This window comes from Schistocerca gregaria, chromosome 1 (genome assembly GCF_023897955.1).
Source record: "Schistocerca gregaria isolate iqSchGreg1 chromosome 1, iqSchGreg1.2, whole genome shotgun sequence".
NCBI classification, from domain to species: domain Eukaryota; kingdom Metazoa; phylum Arthropoda; class Insecta; order Orthoptera; family Acrididae; genus Schistocerca; species Schistocerca gregaria.
The window spans coordinates 826,918,838-826,940,996 of NC_064920.1; the positions used below are offsets into that span (position 1 = coordinate 826,918,838).

Sequence of the window (22,159 nt, forward strand, 5' to 3'; positions counted from 1 at the left end):
GATAAGATGCCTGTCATCTCGACTGCTAGTGATACGAGGCCGTTGGGATCCAGCACGGAGTTCTGTATTACCCTCCTGAATCCACCAATTCCATATTCTGCTAACAGTCATTGGATCTCGACCAACACGAGCAGCAATGTCACGATATGATAAACCGCAATCGCGATAGGCTACAATTTGACCTTTATCAAAGTCGGAAACATGGTGGTACGCATTTCTCCTCCTTACACGAGGCATCACAACAATGATTCATCAGGCAACTGCTGTTCGTGTATGAGAAATTGGTTGGAAACTTTCCTCATGTCAGCATGTTTTAGGTGTTGCCACCGGTGCCAACTTTGTGTGAATGCTCTAAAAAGCTAATCATTTGCATATCACAGCATCTTCTTCCTGTCGGTTAAATTTCGCGTCTGTAGCATGTCCTCTTCGTGGTGTAGCAATTTTAATGGCGAGTAGTGTAACTTCAGCCTATTCATTTCCTTTTTTTAAATTTTCTAACCACGCTGCTGATTAAGTGATCTAACGTTCCGTGCTCTGACCCATAGAATGCCAATTTTGTTTTTTGTTTTGACAATATTCTCTTGAGTAGTCCCTACCTGGAAATCCGAGTGTGGGCCTATTTTATCTCTGGAATATTTTATCCAATGTAATGCCATCATAATTAAGCCATACAGTAGAGCTGCATACTTTCAGGAAACCAAAATTACAGCTGTAGTTTTCCCCTTGCTTTCAGTTTTTCGCAATATTTGCACAGCAGTGCCTTGTTGGCTAATGTTACGAGGTCAGATCAGAAAATTATCCAGACTGTTGGCCCTTCAACTACTGAGAAGGCTGCTGCTCTTCTTCAGGAACCATGATTTAGTGTGGTCTATCCATATGTACTCTCTTGTTGTTGTTGCACAATTTTGGTAAAATCCGTGTGTGTGTGTGTGTGTGTGTGTGTGTGTGTGTGTGTGTGTGTGTGTGCACGCGCATACAGCATGGGGGAAAGGGGGGTGTCTTTTTACATATACAGTGTCATTTGCACATCAGTAATAAATCGAACATTAAAATAATACACGAAATAAATGAAATCGAAGCTTGTGAAAATGACAATGAAGACATCATTGTAAGCAGTACATTTATGTTGATTTTTTTTAAAGGAATATGTTCAAAGTGAGAATCATTTGCATCACAATACTTTTGTACGTGCTGCCTCACTGATGAACTCACTGCTGCCAACATAATCTACTCTTATTGCTTATATACAGCAGTAATTGTGTGTCTCATGTTTCTAAGTTGGTGGAACCTTCTTACATAGCACATGCTTTATGTGGGTGCAGAGGAAGACAGCTGATAGCCTCATATCAGGTGATAATGCTAGATACTTTCTGAGTAGTACTGCCTCTTCTCACCCACTAGTACTCTAGTAAAAAAATCATGAGCAGTACATTGATCCTGTTGGCACCTTGATCATTGCCGTGCAGCTAATAATGTAGAGAAATGTGGAATAGGAGATCTTTGTATTTGTTCAGAACTGGTATATAGATTTAGCAGTAGAGGCCAGAACCATTAGTTCTGCAACTTTATAGGTAGCCATCTTATTTCAGATAGGTTTTCTTGAGACAAAAATTTGAGGCCTGCAAAGTCATTAGTTGGCATTAACAAAGGTGGGATGAGTTGGATAGCGTCTGGGAAGTATTCTGTATAGATTTCTGCAGCCCTTGATGCATTTTGGTGACATTCGCGTAAGCTAAGAGCATGTCAACCAATTCTTCATTAGTAAATGGCATTGTACTCCTGGAAATTGTATATGCATTACTAGCAATTTGATTATGTGTATGTTTTACAAGCAGCACATTGTAAATGAACTTCAACATTCCTCCTAACAAACCTGATCTATATAGACAGTAGTTCCACTACACTATTAACAGTTAAACTTCGTAAAGGACAGCACACAACTGATGATGTATCTACTGTCTTTACGATGCAGGTTTCCATTGAGTAGTGTGAACATCATGTACCTGTTGCCTCAGCAGCACAAGTTTCCTTGGAGAGTGTCATAAACTTCTGGGTGGTGAGACAGTCGACAGCAGTAACTCAAACATCCTTATATCCGATGTAGTTCTGCTACTTGATTTCTTGTTAGATCCCCAAAAGAGCTCCTATCAGTGAAATTGTGTCATCAGGCTACGCTCTTCTGCAGGGAAAGATAGAATACAGCAGAGACTCGATTAACCACACTAATTATTGTCGTAAGTCATTCGGGTAATCTAAAATCTGGATAAAAGAATATATGAAGAAAGGAGAGTTCTGTATTATTAACTGTAGAAAGATAAGATACATCTCTCACATATGGTTATGTTTTTAGAGTTAATACATAACATTGTTTATAACAAAAACCAAATTAAACTTACTAAAATCAACCAAAATCAATGTTTATTAAGAGACTAGAGACATACTTTCATACGTACGTACATATTTTATATAATTACTAAATTACTGCTACCTTAATCATGAAATGCCTAACAAAAGTCACATAGGACTTTTTTTGAAATAAACACATCAAAAAACGTTTTGCATCACCCCAGTTACCAGAACTCTAGAAGATAGACATTGACTGTGGATATTGTATCACAGACACAGTCCCTTTGACTGTTCAGAGATGTCGCCAAACCACCCAAAGATGTTAACAGCCACGCTTGAGCAGCGCCTATTAGATGGAGGGGCTCCGACAGCCAATCAGTGTCAGTCATTCCACCAGGAAGGAGGTACACGGCTTGTGTTGTCTGTAGTTAAACCATGCCTAGTCACTCAATATTGTGGTTTGATCATGTCCGCATTGTTGCTTTGTGCCAGGAAGGCCTCTCAGCAAGGGAAGTGTCCAGGCGGCGTCTTGGATTGAGCCAAAACAATGTTGTTCAGACATGGAGGAAATACAGAGAGACAGGAATGTCAGTGACATGCCTCGCTCAGGCCACCCAAGGGCTATTACTGCAGTGGATGACCGCTACCTGCAGAATATGGTGCGGAGGAACCCTGATAGCAACACCACTATGTTGAATACTGCTTTTCGCGCAACCAGAGGGCGCCTTGTTATGACTCAAACTGTGTGCCATAGGCTGCATGATGCCCAACTTCATTCCCGACGTCCATGGGAAGGTCCATCTTTGCAACCACGAAACCATGCAGCATGGTAGAGATGGGCCCAACAACATGCCGAATGGACCGCTCAGGATTGGCATCACGTTCTCTTCACCAATAAGTGTCGCATCTGCCTTCAACCATACAATCGTTGGAGACATGTTTGGAGACAGCCCGGTCAGGCTGAACGCTTCAGAAACACTGTCCAGTGAGTGCAGCAAAGTGGAGGTACCCTGCTGTTTTGGGGTGGCATTATGTGGGGCCAACGTATGCCCCTGGTGGCCATGAAAGGCACTGTGACGGCTGTACTGTATTTGACTGCCATCCTCCGACCAATAGTGCAACCATATTGGCAGCTTATTGGTGAGGCATTCGTCTTTGCGGATGACAATTTGCGCCCCCATCGTGCACGTCTTGTGAATGACTTCTTTCAGGATAACGACATCGCTCGACTAGATTGGCCAGCATGTTCTCCAGACATGATCCCTGTTGAACATGCCTGGGATAGATTGAAAAGGGCTTTAGACGGACGACATGACCCACCAACCCCTCTGTAGTATCTACGCCAAATTGCTGTTGAGGAGTGGGACAATCTGGACCAATGATGCCTTGATGAACTTGTGGATAGTTTATGCCAAGATGAATATAGGTATGCATCAATGCAAGAGGACATGCTACTGGGTATTAGAGGTACAGGTATGTACAGCAATCTAGACCACCACCTATGAAGGTCTCGCTGTATGGTGGTGCAAGATGCTACGTGTGGTTTTCATTAGCAATAAAAAGAGCAGAAATGATGTTTGTGTTGATCTCTGTTCCAATTTTCTGTAGAGGATTCTCAGAACTGAGGCGATGCAAAACTTTTCTTCACGTGTGTATTTTTCATCACACTCTGTTTTCGAAGCACTTGAAAGCTGTTTCTAGGTCTTGACATGCTCCTGCATGAGACTGTCTGCATCATTTTCAGCTTCTATGTTTTCTTCTGTTTCACCTTTTTGCATTTTGTGCCGTTCATTTGCCCACAATATGTTTTCAACTACGTCGTCATCTGACATGATCCAAAAACTTTTATCATTACTGTTACAAGTGGAGCGCTCTTTCATGTCATCTGCATTACATTCCTGTATATTAGTATTTTTGTCACTGACTCATTTATATCCTTGAAAACAGAGTCACCAGTATCAGTTATTGACTTTCTCCCATTTCAGTTTCCTGTTCCAAGTTTTGTTCAAAGTCTTCCTTTCAATCAAATCCCACACATATAAATACAGTCCTGTAACAACACTCCTTCAAATTCACACACTTGAAAAATGGCAAAAAGAAAATAATATGAAGAACACATTGATCTCTTGGTTGTTGCAAGGAGGCAAAATTTTACTGGAAACATCAATTTTTTTGCCTCCAAAAATTCAGCTGAAGGATGGGTTGGCACATTATCCAGTAAAAGCAAAAGCAAAAGCAAAAGCTTTCCTTGTTTACCATTTTTGTTTTGATTTTTTTTTTACCTCGTGGATAAATGTGTTGTCATACCAGTCAATCAAAATTTCGGCGCCATGCATGTACCTTTTTGGTTTGTATAAACTTAAGGAACCCTCATATTTTTGAATAATCTGTGTTTTTTTTTTTTTATTTTCTGAGGACCAAAGGCATTTTGTGTATCTTGGTAGCATTTGTGCAAACAAATTTGTCACTTTCTGTTTGCTGTTCTGTATCCTGGAGGTGAACACTCTTGATGAGGAGCTAAACATTTTGATGGTAATGATTTCTAGTTTAATCTGATTGCATCAGTGTTGTAAACAAAGTTTAAGACATCATAATTTTCATTCAGCTCTTTTTTAAAACCATATTTAAAAGAATTTGCTGCCTCTACATCAGCTGACTTTCACTCACCTTCTATTTCCAATTCGTGAATTCCATGACAAAATTTCAGTGTGTACATCCATTTTTTTTTGTCACCTATTTTTTAATTTAACTGTGTTTCCTTTCCACAGTGCAAAGGACCAGATATTGGGACCCAGCTGATTGTTTTTGTAAAAACCAATAATACAAAGCTTCTTCCAAAAGTTCTCTTTTTGTAGAAGTACCTACTCCATGCTTATCAGCCAACTTACAATCAGTTTCACCTCCTCTTCCTCTTCCTCTTCCTCTTCCTCTTCCTCTTCCTCTTCCTCTTCCTCTTCCTCTTCCTCTTCCTCTTCCTCTTCCTCTTCCTCCTCCTCCTCCTCCTCCTCCTCCTCTTCTTTTTTTAATGAAGCCATAATGTTTGTTATCTTTGAGCGACAACAACTCTCTCTTTTGCTTTAACATTCCTCAGCACAAATGTGACATGACACAGTGGCATAGCAATTGGAAACTATCTTAACTTGAGCAATGCACACACGAACTAGACTAAAAAGATATTTGTTCACAGTTGACAGTCCAGATAATCTTGAATCTGTAAACTGAGATCTATATAATCAAGTCTCCACTGTAGTGTCATTAAAAAATTAATGACTATATCTCTTGTTACTCATGTAGATGCAAGAGTACATTGCTGTTTGTTTTATGAGACCCTGGTCACTGTTCATCTGAAAGAAAACAAATTAAAAGGTCTTTAACAGGTCAAAGGTATATGTGACAAAGTGACTGATTAGTATACACCTTCAGGAGGTGAAATTCCAAGTACTCGCCAAATGAAAGGACCCTTCAGAATTAGAAAAAATGTATTTCTTCTTTCTTTTGGAAAGTACTTAGAATTCTATCTCCTGAAGGGAAACGGTGGTCATCAAATCTGTTTTATTGTAATTTTACTGTTTTCTTAAGAAAATTTTCCTTTTGATATGTAATTTCATTCACAAAACTAACAATACTCATCCTTTTACAAGGTATCGGACACCTCTGAAGGATGCACAACATTCTGTTTGGAAAAAAGTTAGTTGCTTCCACATCATTTATTGAATTTCAAAGTTCCAAAGTTTAAATTCCCATCATGTCATCCAGATTCAGGTTTTCTGCGTTTGACCTTAATCGTTTAAGGCAAATACCAATTTTTTTTTTTTTTTTTTTTTTTTTTTTTTTTTTTGAAAAACAAACAGCTGATTCCTTGAATTTTCATTACAAATGATAATTTTGTACAAATATTCATTGTGTCAAGAATCATTTCTCAAATTTTATGGGTATTCAGTTCACAGTGGATACAAACTGTATAACAGACTGTTGCAGCTGCAGCTGGAGTGGCTGCCCACAGACTGGCAGATGACTCTGGAACAAATGTGCATGAGCGAGCAAAGAGCTGACATGCAGGCAAGGCATCCAGACCTTAGCTTATGGAGTTGTACTGCCGCAGCCAAGTGCCCGTGTCAGGGGTGTCTGAGTGATCTGTGTATGTGCAGAACGCACATACAAAGAGATGGGCAGCCTATACTACTTACACGTGCCCACAAGGAAGTGGGCATATCTGCAGTTTTATTCATTTGGAATTCTAGCTTGAGCATAAGCAAACTTGGATCTTCTAATCGACCTGACAAATCAAATATTGTGAATTACCTTTATTCATCATTAAAGTCTGCTTTATATCTTCCTTCAGTAACTTGTCTCAACAAATTACTGGAGTACTGAACTGCATATATCTTTTCTTCCTGTATAACCAGTAACATGACACAGTATGTGCAATAAAGGGACAGTAGTAAGCAGTTTTGCACTGCTTTCTCGTAACGACATTGTAACAAATTATGAGATGATCCCACCCAAACAGCAAAAAATTGTATATTGTGTACCCTAGTTGAAGTCGAAGAAATGAGCAAAATACTTCAGTCAGTATGTTAATGGTTATGGAAATAATTTAAGGAGTCATTATTTCCCTTGTGTCAGGACTCTCTGTTACCATATTAATGCTTATGGCATTCTTTCTGGAAGTAACCTGTGAAATTTAACTGTCAAAACAAAAATTTTCCACAAAATGGAAACAGTCAAAAATTTTATAGCAATTAACTAGAAAATATGAGTAGTTTTATAACTGGACAGTGTAAAGTACAGGTTTGTATTAAAAGATTGAGATATTGTGGAATTTTTTCAAGTGAATGTTTAAATACAATGTGGAAAAGGTGTATAAAGAACACTTATTTTCAGACTTGATATCAGCCTGTTGCTGCCCAATGTTGTTTTAGCTCTTTCTGCCACTATTTATGAATCTTGGTTATAGCTGACAAAGCGGAACGAAATCATGCTGGAAGAGACAAAGGATACAATCACCGTGCCAGCTTCCTTCATGATCCGTATGCTTGCCTGCCTTAATCAGATCCGTCGAGGTGAGTAGGAAGTGAAATGTCAGTAATAAGTATGTGTGACGTTTGTATACTGTCAGTGTTTCATTGATGGTTTCATCTAATGTGTGTAGAGACTCATAATATTTCAGGAGAGAAAGTTACATTGGAAACGTGTTGCCTGTTCACTGCTTAGCACTGCCCCTATTGGATGCATAGTGACTCATCCTCTGATACATATTATCTCCCATCATGGATTTCCCACTGTTGTATATATAAATACAAAATACAAAGGCAAATATGCAGTGTGCCATAATGTAAGTCAGAAAGGCAGTTGCTACCATTTGCTGAGGTAGAGAAACTGTAGCAGGGCTTACACAAAATCTTAATTGAATGTCACGCACATGCAACGTAAAAGGTGAAGACTGACATGAAAGTTAAATATCAAAACATATTGATTAGGGGGAGGGGTGAGGGTGATGAACCAAGCAGTGGGAAAGAGAAAACTAATCAATGGGGTGGTTCTAACTTTAAACCTTTTCCATTGTCCCTCTCCCTCCCCCTTCCCCTTCTCCTCCTCCCCCTCTCATGCCCTCCCTCCCTCCCTCCCTCCCTCCCCTCCTCCTCCTCCTCCTCCTCCTCCTCCTCCTCCTCCTCCCCCTCCCCCATGCCCTCCTCCCCCCTCATCCCCCCTCCTGTGCCCTCCCCCTCCTCCTCCCCCCTCCTGTGCCCTCCCCCCTCCTCCTCCCCCTCCTGTGCCCTCCTCCCTCCTCCTCCCCCCTCCTGTGCCCTCCTCCCCCCTCCCATGCCCTACCCCCTCCTCCCCTCCCATGCCCTCCCTCCCACTCCCCTCCTCCTCCTCCTCCTCCTCCTCCTCCCCATCTTCCTCCTCCTCCCATGCCCTCCCTTCTCATCCTCCTCCTCCTCCTCCCGTGCCCTCCCTCCTCCTCCTCCTCCTCCTCCTCCTCCTCCTCCTCCTCCTCCTCCTCCTCCTCCTGTGCCCTCCCTCCTCCTCCTCCTCCTCCTCCTCCTCCTCCTCCTCCTCCTCCTCCTCCTCCTGTGCCCTCCCTCCTCCTCCTCCTCCTCCTCCTCCTCCTCCTGTGCCCTCCCTCCTCCTCCTCCTCCTCCTCCTCCTCCTCCTCCTCCTCCTCCTCCTCCTCCTCCTCCTCCTGTCCCCTCCCTCCTCCTCCTTCTCCTCCTCCTCCTGTGCCCTCCCTCCTCCTCCTCCTTCCATGCCTCTCCTCCTCCTCCTCCTCCTCCTCCTTCCATGCCCCTCCTCCTCCTCCTGTGCCCTCCCTCCCTCCCTCCTCCTACACAGTTTGCAATGACTCTTTTCTCCATTTTATCTGTATTTTCTTTGTGGAAAATTTTCTTACCTCCTGTTTGGCAAACAACCCTCCTAACAATGGAATTAGAAATTGTAAAAGCTTGTGACTCAGTGGATGATATTTGGCTGGTGCTTTTCTGTGTCATATGATGCCATCTTAACATTTTTAATGGGATTATTCTCTAGATAGAAGTGGTTTCTATGACTGCAATACATTATAGGCAGTTGTCTTCAGCTTCAAAACATAAAGCTGTCCTGGAACACTACACAGAGAGCTGAAGAGCTTCTTCTAATACTTCAATTTATCTAAGTTAATGCAATACTTGCAACACACCTTAGAACATTAGACTTAAACAACTGATGGTGTAATGAGAAACACAGTTTTAATGTAATTTTGACACATATAAGCCACAAAATTTGATGTTACATTATGACAGTACATTATTTGGCTGTTAGGAGGGAATACTGAGATTCAATACCAAGTCGGTCTTAGGAATATTTTTATGACACTTATCTCTTCTCTCACCTTTGACAGTGATTGTTTTAAACTGTGAAAAGATGTCAAGATGCACTGCGGTACATAGTCGACATGAACTGCAGATCTCCTTCAACTGATTGGTTTGTCAGTTGAAAAAACTGGAGGAGGGCAAGGGCGTATCACATCCAGTTCCAAAGCACTTTGGTGTTCCAACCAACATTCAGGTTTAGAACAGTGTTGCTTTTATTACAATCTGTATCAGTTTATAAATGCCAACAGTTCCACATGTAAATTATTGAATGTATAAATAATGAACTGCAGAAAGAAAGGACTTGTTGATTTGCTCAGTGTAAACATGCATGAAAAAGGAATTGAACATTCTATCTCGGCTTTGATATTTTCACTCTTCAGAGCACACTGATACACATCAACTCATAATAACATTTCCGAGGCACTTCGTGCTCTCTGAAGAAGACCAAAAAGTTTGAATGCTGAGCTACAAAGATCTGTTTCTTATTTTCTCTGGGCCAATGCACTTCAGCTATACAGGTGGTCAGAAACAGTCTGAAGAGCTTGTAAAGGTGTTGCAGTACGTTGTGTTGCAAAATAATTATAAGAAAAAAATTGATGATATATTTTAAACAAATTTCAACATCAGTCATAAATACTGAAATCCTTTAGTTTACAGATTAATTTTGTTCACTGTGTGACCATCTTCAGTCCAAATTATTCTAACCTTGTAGGCCCATATTGTAACAGCACATATCCTATGAGGTGTAACATGTACTGTGATGGTTACTTCCAACAGATATCTTCAATTTTATTGCATACATTAATTAGCATTGAAATTAATTAATCAGGTCATTGCATGCACAAATTCAGGAGGCATACTACATACAATTAATGTCAGTGGTTCTCATAGTGTAGATGATAGTGCATGAGACTGCTCAGTCTTTGGTTCGAATTTGATTCTTATGACTGTCCCATGTCCATTTTTGTCCTGCTCTGTTGCTCGGTTTTAGGAAACCAAATGAAGAATAAGTTTGATGACACCACCTCTGGCTGCATGTGCAATGTTCTGATTGGCTAACTACACTACTAATTAACTAAGAAATGGCAGATTGTATCAAATTTTTCTCTTCACAATTATTTGTCAGCACGGCATACTGTGCAACACCCTTACAAGCTTTTCAGACTGTTTCTGACTGCCCTGTATATTGATTTTTAAAATTTCAACATTGCGTTGACAGAAGGAAAAGCACCATTATTTAATATTACTATTTCTCTATATTTCTGTGTTAGTGTTCATATTTGAGTTAGCTGGTAACCAGTTTCAAATGTGCTTCATAGGTTCCTGGGAATTACGCCAGATAAAATTGTAAAAACCGCACAATATTTCAGCGAGACAACTGCACGTCATCTTCAGGAGCTACTGTTGCATCGCTGAGAAGCTCGCCAATTTATATGTTGGCTTTCTAGAACAGCGGAGGCACCAGCAGGCACATAACGTCATCGAAGACCAATTGTAGACTCTTCTTCAGAGTTTAAGAGAACGAGCACCAGTTCCGCCACGACTTTATGGCGTGCCAAAGATACATAAGAAGAGTGTTCCGCTTCACCCTATTTAGTAATATAGGTTCCCCAACATACCACCTAGCTAAACATCTGGCTTCTGAGTCTCATTGTTGGGAAATGTGAACACCATATTCGTAGAAAAGGAGACGGCTCCTTGGGTCACAGTGTGTTCCAGAAGACTACACACACAGACTTGTATTTACAAGCTACGAGCTGTCATCATCCCTCACAGCGCAGCAGTGTATTACAGACGCTAGTGCATAGAACTAGACCCGTCTCAGATCAGAACAGCTTATCAGCAGAGCTTAGCCATCTCTGCTCTGTGTTTGCGCAGAACAGGTACTCCGAGAAGCAGATCCGGAATGCATTTCGACCAGCATGCTCCAAACCTCAAGAACAGTTTGAAGAAGAAGCAGAGAACACCACGGAGTTGGCTTTTCTACCGTATGTCGGTGGCGTGTCTTTCAAGATGGGCAGAATTTTCAAGAAATAGCGGATTAAATGTGTTTTCTGGCCTCCAGCACCAGTGCAATCAATGCTGGGCTCTGTTGAAGACAACCTTGGCCTGAGGAGACCAGGAATATATAAAATCCCGTGCCACTGTGGGAAGTCTTATATTGGCCAGACATGTTGTACGGTTAAAGGCAGATGCAAACAACATAAACGTCACATGAGGTTGGGTCAGCCAGAGAAATCTGCAGTTGCTGAACACTTCCTTGACACGGGACATGACATGAACTATGGAGAAACCAAGATCCTCTCGTATGCTTCCACATACTGGGACTCCATCATCAAAGAGTCGGTTGAAATACATATAAGCAGTGTCCTAATAAACAGAGACACGGGGTTTCACCTGAGCAAAGCCTGAGAGCCAGCCTTGGCAGTACTAAGGAATCGTCAGCTGCAGATTAGCAACTGTACCAAGCCAACGCAGGTGGGAAACCTTAGCGCAGATGCTTAAATCGCGCGCCAAAACCTCACATGCGAGAACAGGGTCCGTCGCTCCCAGCTGCATTTTCTCACGCTGCCACCCGTTTCTCCAGCAGAGGGCTCTGGTATTCGATGCCGTCTACAATTGGTCTTCGATGACATTATGCCCCCGCTGGCGCGTGCGCTGTTCTAGAAGGCCAACATATAAATTGGCGACCTTCTCAGCGACGCGACAGTAGCACCTGAAGATGGTGGGCAGTTGTCTCACTGAAATATTGTGCAGTTTTTACAGTATTATCCGGCGTAATTCTTGGGAACCTATCAAGCAGATGCAGCGCCGGAAAAGGCTCAAACAGCACATCAGTTTCAAATGTGTTTGTTCATTTTCAGAGCAGTATCTTAGTTGTTGTTACCTGCATAATGAAGCAGTTTCATGGTATAATGTTTATACATTTTGAGCTGTTGTCAACTTTTCACATTTGAACATTGCATGTACATGATGCTACTATGTACTGTACATTGAGCCATCTTTTAGTGAAATATATACTGAATGTCTTGAAAGAAATAAGTTTCCTCCATTGACTGTTATTTATTTCCATTTTATTGTTAGGTTGTGTACTAAGACATTTTAGCTTTGTAGCCAGTCGCAAGTAAAATGTTTAACTCATTAACTCCATATGTTTTGGGCTAGTCATTTTTGTGGCCAGTATGTGGTTGGCCTGACTAGAAATCTGTACCCATGATATCTGGTACAATACAGAGGGTAGCACACAGCCATTTCATTTGCTGTTGTCAGGGAGGACTGACTGGAACCCAAAAGATAAGTGGTTGATGGGCTAAGCATTTTGCTTGCGAATTGCTACTCAGCCAAAACATCTTCGTATGCAAAATAAAAATAAAATGGAAATGCCAGTGCAGGAAATTTATTTCCTTCAAGAAGTTAATCACTGTTATTTTTGCAACTAAAATAGATTGAATGCTTGTCTTTGTTTGTTCCATTCTTTACACTTCAGTAATTAACATATGGTGTAGTTAAAAAATTATGATTGTAAAAAAATTAACAAGAATCTGTGCAAGCTGTACTGAAAGTTGTCATCACAGCTGTACTCGTTTCCTTGTCTATATTACACCTTAGATTTTCTTTTATCTTCCATGTCCTATTTTCATGTTAAGGGAATAAATTTGAACAAGGTTTTTGCCTCTAGTGCAGACAAAATTTCAACATTGAACGGAAGTACTTAATAGAGGAAGTTCGCAAACAAGCCTGAAAATAAATTATTAAAGTCTAAAATAATGTATGCATAATGTATACTAAGCTCATCAGATATGATATAACACAAATGCACAATGGAGTCTTAGAATCAGTTGATGAGTTTAGTGCAATTGAAGACAACATTTGTGCTGACAAGGAAAGCAATTAACAGAAGAGTAAAAGTAGCTTAATGCTTTTGGTAAATTAATCAGCTTGGAAATAAAGATTCCAATGTGCTAGAAATTTTACTGTCAGTTTTGAGTTCTGGGAAAACCATTCAAATACTGAGAGGCGCGGAGCAAGCATGGGAGAGAGACATGTTGGGAATATCATTAAGAGGGACAAAAGCTAATAAGGATATCAGGGTAGAGGGCATAGTAGAAGGTGCAGTGGTGGTGATGACAGTTATCGAACTTTTGTCGCAGTAGTACAAACATAAATGCTTGCTGTCATCTTTGTTTCAGCTGTGTATACTTTAAGTCTGTGAAGTTATATTCTTTAATTGTGTGCTTCCGGGTGTTCTGCCAAGTTGTTTCCATGGAAACAACAGTCCCTCAGAAACGCAAAATTAATCAGTCGCACTGAGGAAAAGAGAGAGATCACAGTTTATTTCTTGCCATGGGTACCCCACACTTTTACTTTATCCATATCATCCAGTTCCAAAGCTGCCATGAAAGTTATACTGTATGTTGTATTAAAAGTATTTTCCAGTCAGATTCTTCAGCACTGTTCCCATTTGCATTGGATGGATTTGTGACTCTTCTGAAAGTCAACACTGTTCTTTAACTCTAAATACTAAAACTGTTTATGATTATTAATATTGCACATGTGTATGGTGATAGGGAGTAAGTTTCAGTAATGATACAAGGAATAGTATCTGTGAGGAATGTAAATTTATTTTGAAGGTAGAGAGAGAAGTTATAAAAACTTAAAAATTCATTTGACTTTTGTTTGGTATTATTATATAAATTACGGGTAATCCTGGACTTTAGCAAGGGTGTGGAGTCTACAGTGTGGTTGTGGAGAAAGCAAAGATTCCATTATTCATAGGTGTACATTGTGTATAGGATAAGCAATATGGTGCAAGAAATGAAATTGATGCAAAGAATGGTATGTGCAACACTTATAGTTTTTCACACTTTCAGATTTCAGATTGTTTATCGTCATTTGGCTTACACTGGAAGAATCCTTTTTTCTTGAATCCAACAAAGACAGTCACCTGATAGGCAGTAACATTTAACCAGAAATAGCACTTATTCTTCCAACTATGTTCAATACTGTACTTAATGCTACCATTACCTCTGCGGTACTACACGAGAAAGAGAGACAAACAATATCTCCCATATATTATCACATGAATGTTTTAATGTTAATCTTTATGTCAAATAAAGCTGAATTGTTCTCACAGAGAGAAAGAGTGCTAAAATTTATTCAGTGACAAATAGCAGGTCTTGCTAAGATTAGATAATCTTAATTAAAAGTTTGTTGAAACACATTACCCCTGCAACTATACGGTTTACATAGTGATACCTGTAAACAAGAGGATGAACACAGTTATCTTAAAAATTCATCTTGTGAATAAACTTTATTAAATGAAGCATGCAACAACAATTACGCATGTCCATATCCACAGTATTCATCAATTTTTCTTATATTAACAGAAGTTCAGAAACAGACAAAGGTGAGAAGTATTAAGTAAGAGTACTTTAAGGTACACAGGTCTCAGCCACTGGTAGTGTCTAAGGTCAGCTGAGACAACATCCCCCTCCCCTCCCCTCCCCTCCCCCTCCCCCCCGCCCCCCCCGCCCCCCGCCCCCTGTCCCCGTCCCCGTCCTTGTCCTCCTACAGCATCTACTGTCAGTTTGGTCAATTGTAACATATGACTTTTCCATATGACAGGTGGGTCCATTTCCAGCAAAAGGTGTTGCTACTCCTGACATACCATATCAGAATTTTTTTAATTTTTTAAAATAAAATTAATGCAGACAGTCGTTTTTCTGTGGGCTCACCTTTGTCTTACCAAGTGAGGTCTCATGCAGTGAGATTGACTTTTTGAAATCACCTATACGATGATGTAGGTTAAGGTCCCAGGTATCATACCTTGCAGCCATTCACCCCTGCAAGCCTACATTTGCAAGTAATCAGCAAAAAAAAAATTGGAATTTTGTGTTATCCTCTACAGCTTTAAAAAGATAATGTTATATAGACTGGCAGTGTGGTGTTGGTTAAGAAATAGAGCTCACATGCAAAAAGCTGTGGTTTCAAATCCTGTCAAGTGGTTTAACTTACTATTTTTTAAATTCTTTATTGAAACATCTTTGATCATTATTTTTATTCAATTAATTGGTTTAAGTATAAGTTTTTTTTATTCCTCTTTCAAATCATTTTATTCTTTGTATTAACTTTTTCGTGTGCTCTAATTTTTCCTCTTACCATATTTTCGCCCACTTGTAATCTTTGCTCATGTGGTTGGCACACCTGGGACCTTAAGCTACTGCACTGTGTAGGTGGTTTAAAAAAGTTGATCTCTCTGCTGGGGGACCTCTCCTTGTTAGATCTTAAGTGAAACTAATATGGTTATTGGAGACTGAAAAATACCAAATCATGCATTCAGTAAAGTACTGATAAATTTTTTATGAACTGTTGTTGTTAGAAAACTTCAGAAATTGTAAGTTATGCTTGGCTGTCTGTAGAATTTTATCATCATTTTGTATTTTGTTTTACATTAGCCACAATAGCTGATAAATTCTTTGTCCATGTGTGTGTTTGTGTTTGTTTGTGAATATTGTTGTTTATACAATAAAAGTTACTGTTGTCAGTGCCTTGAAATACTTTTAGTAACACTTTTTGAAGTCCGAATTATCTGTAAGTAAATGAGTACAGTGTCATGATAAATTAAGTTCTTTTTGTTTGCAACTTTTAATCATCAATGTATGTAGAACTGTACAAAGCCTGTCTAATACTGTTTGGGGCTTGAAATGTTCTATAACATATAGTCCGTAAGCAGCTTTTGCTTGTAGAAGCCTTTTGAGCAGTTATTTTGTACTATATTCATTAAAATGTATATTTTTGATAATTATTTATACCCTTGCAAGATAATTTAAATTCAAATCTAAATTTGTATCCAGTATGAACCACTCAAATGATGACTTCATGCAACAATTTGTCTTACACTTTGAGAACTCAGAAAATCTTGGCTACCAATGCTGACGCTTTAACAGTCTCACATTATTCCTGTGACTGTTACTGTGTTGAAAACTCATCATATAGTGTTAGTCAGGGTATTAAGCACACTTTGAGCCAACAGAAGGATATTAAAATATCTTTTTTGTAAAAGTATACTCTGAATCGCCAAAGAAATTGGTATAGGCGTGCATGTTCAAATACAGAGGTATGTAAACAGGCAGAATACAGCACTGCAGCCGGCAATACCTGTATAAGGCAACGAGTGTCTGGTGCAGTTGTTAGATATGTTACTGCTGCTAAAATGGCAGATTATCAAGATTTAAGTGAGTCTGAACGTGGTTTTATACTTGGCGCAAGAGCTATGGAATACAGGGTCTCTGAGGTACTGATGAAGTGGGGATTTTCCCGTATGGACAGCCCGTCAGGATCATGGTGTCAGTTCCCTCCAGCACTACTTCAGAAATTTGTCGAGTCCATACCACCTCATGTTGCGGAACTTCAGCGTGCTGACGGTGGTCCTACATAATATTAGGCAGGTGTACCAGTTTATTTAGCTCTTCAGTGTGCCGTGAATATCACGAATCCAATAAAACATTAAATCTCTAATATCACTGTGGTCGGAAAAAGATCCTGCAAGAACAGAACCAATGGTGACTGAAGAGAATTGTTTGACAGAAGTGCAACCCCTCCACAAATGGCTGCAGATTTCAGTGCTGAGCCATTAACAAGTGTCAGTGTGTGAACCATTCAATGAAACATCATCAATATGGGGTTTTGGAGCTGAAGGCCCACTTGTGTACCCTTGATGATGGTACGAGACAAAGCTTTACACTTCCCCTTGGCCAGTCAGCACTGACATTGGACTGTTGATGACCGGAAACAAGTTGCCTGTTCATACGAGTCTCGTATCAAGTTGTATTGAGTGGATGTATATGTACAGGTATGGAGACAAATCCATGCACCCTGTATGTCAGCAGGGGACTGTTAAGCTGGTGGAGGCTCTGTAATAGTGTGGGGCATGTGCAGTTGGAGTAACTCCCCAGACATGAACATTACTGAGCATATCTCTGTTCAGAAGAGGTCGTCATCGCCTCATACTCTTATTGATTTATGGACAGCCCTGCATGATTCATGGTATCAGTTCCCTCCAGCACTACTTCAGACATTAGCCAAGTCCATACAACATGACGTTGGGGTACTTCTGCATGCTGGCAGTGCTCCTACATGATATTAGGCAGGTGTACCAGTTTATTTGGCTCTTCAGTGTATATATGGATTTTTACTTTTCTGAGATGTTCCACACCCTTGAGAATCTTCTTGCTAAGGATTGATAGAGTGAACAGTGTATCCAATCTAACCTCAATACATTTTTACTGTTGCTGTTAAGATAAACTATAAATGTAGGAAAATTAAAAAGAAGTTATTTATTTGCAGAAGGTCAAGAGCTATTAGTGTAGTGGTTTGATGTGTTATTACTTCTACTTCTTCTTCTTCTTCTTCTTCTTCTTCTTCTTCTTTAGTAGTGATACAGCTCTTTACGGGCCTTGACCTGCATAACAATCTGTCTCCATATTACACACCCGTTGTGCTGTTGAGTGGCCCTTCCTTCTGGCGGCATACAAGCTTCTGTCATTTCTCTCTAGGGCATTTAGTTACTTTCTGTCTGTTGTGTCCTAACTAGCATATTCTCTTTGGTTTGATAAATTTAACTGCATTTTTTTCCTCATATAAGATGGTGTAAATTATAGTGGTATCTTAGTCTCTAATCCTCTGGTCATAGATCATTGATTTTTTTGTTGAAATATTCTTTGTTTATATTTGCTTCTATTATTCTCCACATTTTAGCTGTACTGTTTGTTGTAATTAGAGACAACTGAAATGCATGTAACTTTGAAGAATAGGATATATTTTCTGTTTCTGTCTTTCCTGTAATACACTTTGTCATACTTAATTGGGTGCATGGTAAGTTGTTCAATGTTTCATGAATTGTTGAGTCTGTTGGACCTTTTGAGTTTCATCCATTCATGTGTTACTCCTTGTCATTGTTGAAAATTTGGATCCTTATCACATCATTTACATGGATATCAATTTTGTTGACATGGCTGCTTCTCCAAACAGGAGAACAGTATTCTTCATAAGGGTCTGGTACCATGTGCTGTGGGTTTTGAAACCATGCCAAATGGCATCGCCCTCGATTACCACTAAAGGTCTCTGCAGCCGACGTGCTGTAAGCCTTGGCTGCGTATGCTCCTGGCACGCGTATAATGTGAGGGCCCCACGGTGGAGCTCATGGTCCCAGTGGCCAATAGCGATGTACCCTATCATGTATTTAAGCACCTGCCTCTTGCTTAGTGAGACAGTCTGATATTCGCATGAGTCTATCGACACCTCACCTACAGACAGTGTTTTACTTCGCTTGTTTCCGTGTACAAGTGAACATTGTTGATTCATGAGGTTTTTCACTTGTGACCCCATTACTAGTGGCATGTTGTTGTTCGTAGGGTCTTGCTCGGTCGTCAGTCGTTGTTCGTGTCTGTCCTTTGCTCCCGTTCGGTCTCATTGCATTTTCACTCTCGGCAACCAGAACGGTCGTGGTTACGACATTTTGGTGATGACGTAAATGGTGGTAGTTGTTATCATGGTGGTGGAGTTGGTCTGTCTCCTGGAGCAACAGCAGCAGCTCCAGTTAGACATCTTACAGTAGTCGCTACAGTTGCTAAGGGACAAAGTTGATGCAAGGGGGACACTACCACAGCAGCTTCCAAGTCCTCTGGTGTCTGGTGCTTTCCCATGTTTGCCGTTGTTTCCCCCCATTTAATGACACTAAAGAAGACTGGGAAACATACTTACATCAGCAGAAACAACATTTCACGGCTTTTCAAGTCACGGATGACTCCTTGCAGCGGTGGCCGTTTTTATTTTGGGCCTCCCCAGATACATTCTTTCTTCTCCGATCCTGTGGCTCTCTCTTTCCAGGAGATACGCCTTTTGCTGACCAAACCATTATTTCCAATGCTACCATGTGGTCGCCTCTTGGCTGGAGTTCCACCAGTATCATAAACAGCCTGATCAATCATATCATTCTTGGGTCACGGACTTGCAGTGTCTCAGCTGTCGATATGATTTTATGTGCACCAGTCAGCAGTGTAAGGTTTCGTATGCGGACTCCCTGATCTGGGATGTGGTGGCTTAGCTGGCTCCAGATCCTGAGGCGTTGAAACTCGATAACCCCTCCTTGGAAGAGATTTTCCACATTGCCCACTCATTTGAAATTGCTCAGGCGGCTAACGAGCATCTCATGGTGCAGCCACAAGTGGCGGCAATCAGTGGGTCTTGGCGGTTTCTGTCCTCATGGCCTGGCCGACAGAGGCCAGTGCCTTTGGGACGCCTCTTTGTTCACCGTCTTCATGCATCAAAGCCTACGGTCGCTGCTCATCACCAGTCACGCGGTCCATGTCCATCTAGCCCACAGTGCTTTATTGCACATTCTCGAGCTGTTGTCCCCACCGCTGGAAAACGTGCACACTGTGTAACACGGAGGGCCACATCCGATTGGTTCCCTCCTGGGCCTCATGATTGATACCGATACCGTACATACTCTGCAATCGGTTGTCCCGCTGGATGACGCATCAGTGCGGAAGCTTTCCTCATGGTCCGTCTTTTCACTGAGGACGTCAGTATTCAGGTCGACAGTGGGGCCACCATCTCCCTGATTAATATGGCGACATATACTCTCCTGGGCTCTCCTGAGTTGTCACCTCCCTCTCAGTATTTGGTCAGCTATGGAGATGGTTCTATTCCCCTTCGTGGGCAGTTCGTCATCCAGGCAATGTGCAAAAGTGTTCCCCGGCTCCTTACCCTATTTGACAGTGACCATCCGTCGGCTTCAAATATTTTTGGCCTGGATGCGTTCCAGCTGTTTAGCTTTTCAATTTCTGGTGAAGTTAAGGTCGTTTCCATGGCTGTTCCTTTTCAGGATTTGGACAGTCTGTGCTCGTATTCTGCGCCATTGTTTGCAACAGATCTCAGATGTGCGTCAGATTTTCAGGCACACATCACACTTCAGCCGCTTTTTCTGGGCCTGATCCCTTCCAGTGGCCTTACAGTCAGCAGTCAAGCAGGAACTTGATCGGCTCCAGGCTGTTGGCATTCTGGAGCCTGTGACATACAGTGCCTGGGCGACACCATTGGTGGCCATACGGAAACCCAGTGGGTCCCTTCGGCTGTGTGAGGACTTCGGCACTACTGTCAAAGCTCAGTCCCCCGTAGACACTTACCCCATTCCTTACAGGAAGACCTTCTTGCCAAACTTGCCGGGAGAGAGTACTTTTCAAAGATCGACCTGGCTCAGGCATACCACCAGTTACCCTTGGATACTGATTCCCAGAAAATCTTGGTTACCAATACTCCTTTCGGATTGTACAGGTACATGCGTCTTCCATTTGGTGTCTCTTTGGTGCCGGCCATTTTCCAGCAGTTCCTGGAGCATCTTACACAGCCTGTCCCCGCCTGCATGAATTATCTGGATGACATCTTGGTCACCAGATATTCCTGCCAGGAACATTCGCAAAACCTCAGTGCCTTATTTCACGCTCTGCAATCTGCAGGCTTATGCTGTTGGCTGGACAAGTGCTGCTTTTTTTTTTTTTTCCATCCGGAAGGGAATACTTAGGCCACTGATTTAGCAAAGATGGCATTCGCCCTGTTCCTCAACCCCTCAATCACTTGCATCACAAAGGGGTGCCTTCTGATTGGATTCCTGCCTGTGACCAGGCTTTTCTCCATTTAAAGGCGATGCTGAAGTCCGCCCCTTGCCTTACTCCCTTCTCTCTGGACCACCCCTTGGTTGTGGTGGCTAATGTGTCGGCATAAGGTATTGGGGCCGTCCTTGCACATTGGAATGCTGATGGCTCAGAACAGCCCATTGCTTATGCATCTAAGACGTTGACCCCAGCACAATGGAACTACTCCCAGACTGAAAAGGAGGCCTTGGCGATAGTGTTTGCCATCCAAAAATTTCACATCTGTCTCTTTGGGGCAAAGTTGACCCCCCTGACAGACAATAAACCCTTAGTTACACTTTTCGGACCCCACTCTCACCTTCCATAGCGGATGACTCAGCATCTCCAGCACTGGGCGTTATTTTAACGAAATTGTTCTTACAACATCCGGTATAAGCCCACCACACTAATGCAGACGCTTTGTCATGTCTTCCATCAGGCCCATATCCTGCATTTGACCAACAGGAGGTTCTCTGCTTTCACATTGATTCCACCTGCCAGGATGCACTGGACAGTCTGCCTCTAATGGCTGCTCACATTGACACCCCTCAGGTGGTCATTCCTCCAAATTTGCGGCATCAGGTGCTCAGCTTGTTGCACGACAGGCACTGGGGTATGGCCTGCATGAAAGTTTTGGCTCACTGGCATGTGTATTGGCCCGGCACAATAGCAACATTGACCGCCTGGTCCACGGGTGCACTGTGCGTCCAGCAGTCACCAGGCAAGCCTGCCTCAGTCATTTGCACCCTGGCCTGTGCCTCACTGTCCCTGGGATCACATCCATCTCAAGTTTGTGGGCCCGTGTTTGGGGCCCATGTGGTTACTTACTGTTGATGCCTGCTCCAAATACCCATATGTCATCTGCATGGTGTCCACCACCCCGGAGGCTACATTCATGGCCCTGGCCCAGGTCCTCACCATTGAGGCCTGCCTCACACATTGATCTCCGATAATGGCACCCAATTCATGGCCGCCTCCTTCCACGACTTCCATAGCCTGCCTTTCCATCCTTCCTCCAATGGCACAGCGGAGATGCTTGTCTACACATTTAAACACCAGTTGACGAAGGCAATTGGAACATCTCCAACCACTTCGGCCCTCACCCTGTTTTTGAGCACCTATTGCACCATGCCAGTTAATGGACGTAGTCTGGCAGAGCTCCTCCAGACAACCTCGGACCATGCTCCATTTGCTGATGCCGTCCCCCTCCTGCCCCCACTCCCGGCCCTCTCAGCATTACACCCATGGCGCGGTCGTGTGGGCCCA

The 22,159-nt window shown here is 41.9% G+C and overlaps 1 protein-coding gene across 4 annotated transcripts in view; it reads left to right on the forward strand.

Moving 5' to 3' along the window:
- Positions 1-22,159, forward strand: part of LOC126271809 (DDB1- and CUL4-associated factor 6-like) — a 191,834-nt gene that overhangs the window by 154,607 nt on the left and 15,068 nt on the right. For all 4 annotated transcript variants that reach the window (XR_007549149.1, XR_007549150.1, XM_049974180.1 and 1 more), the window contains exon 14: positions 7,304-7,409. Coding sequence is in view for 2 of the 4 variants with exons in the window: in XM_049974180.1 (XP_049830137.1) it covers positions 7,304-7,409 (106 nt within the window). In the remaining 2 variants the exon portion in view is untranslated. The remainder of the gene's footprint in view (positions 1-7,303; positions 7,410-22,159) is intronic.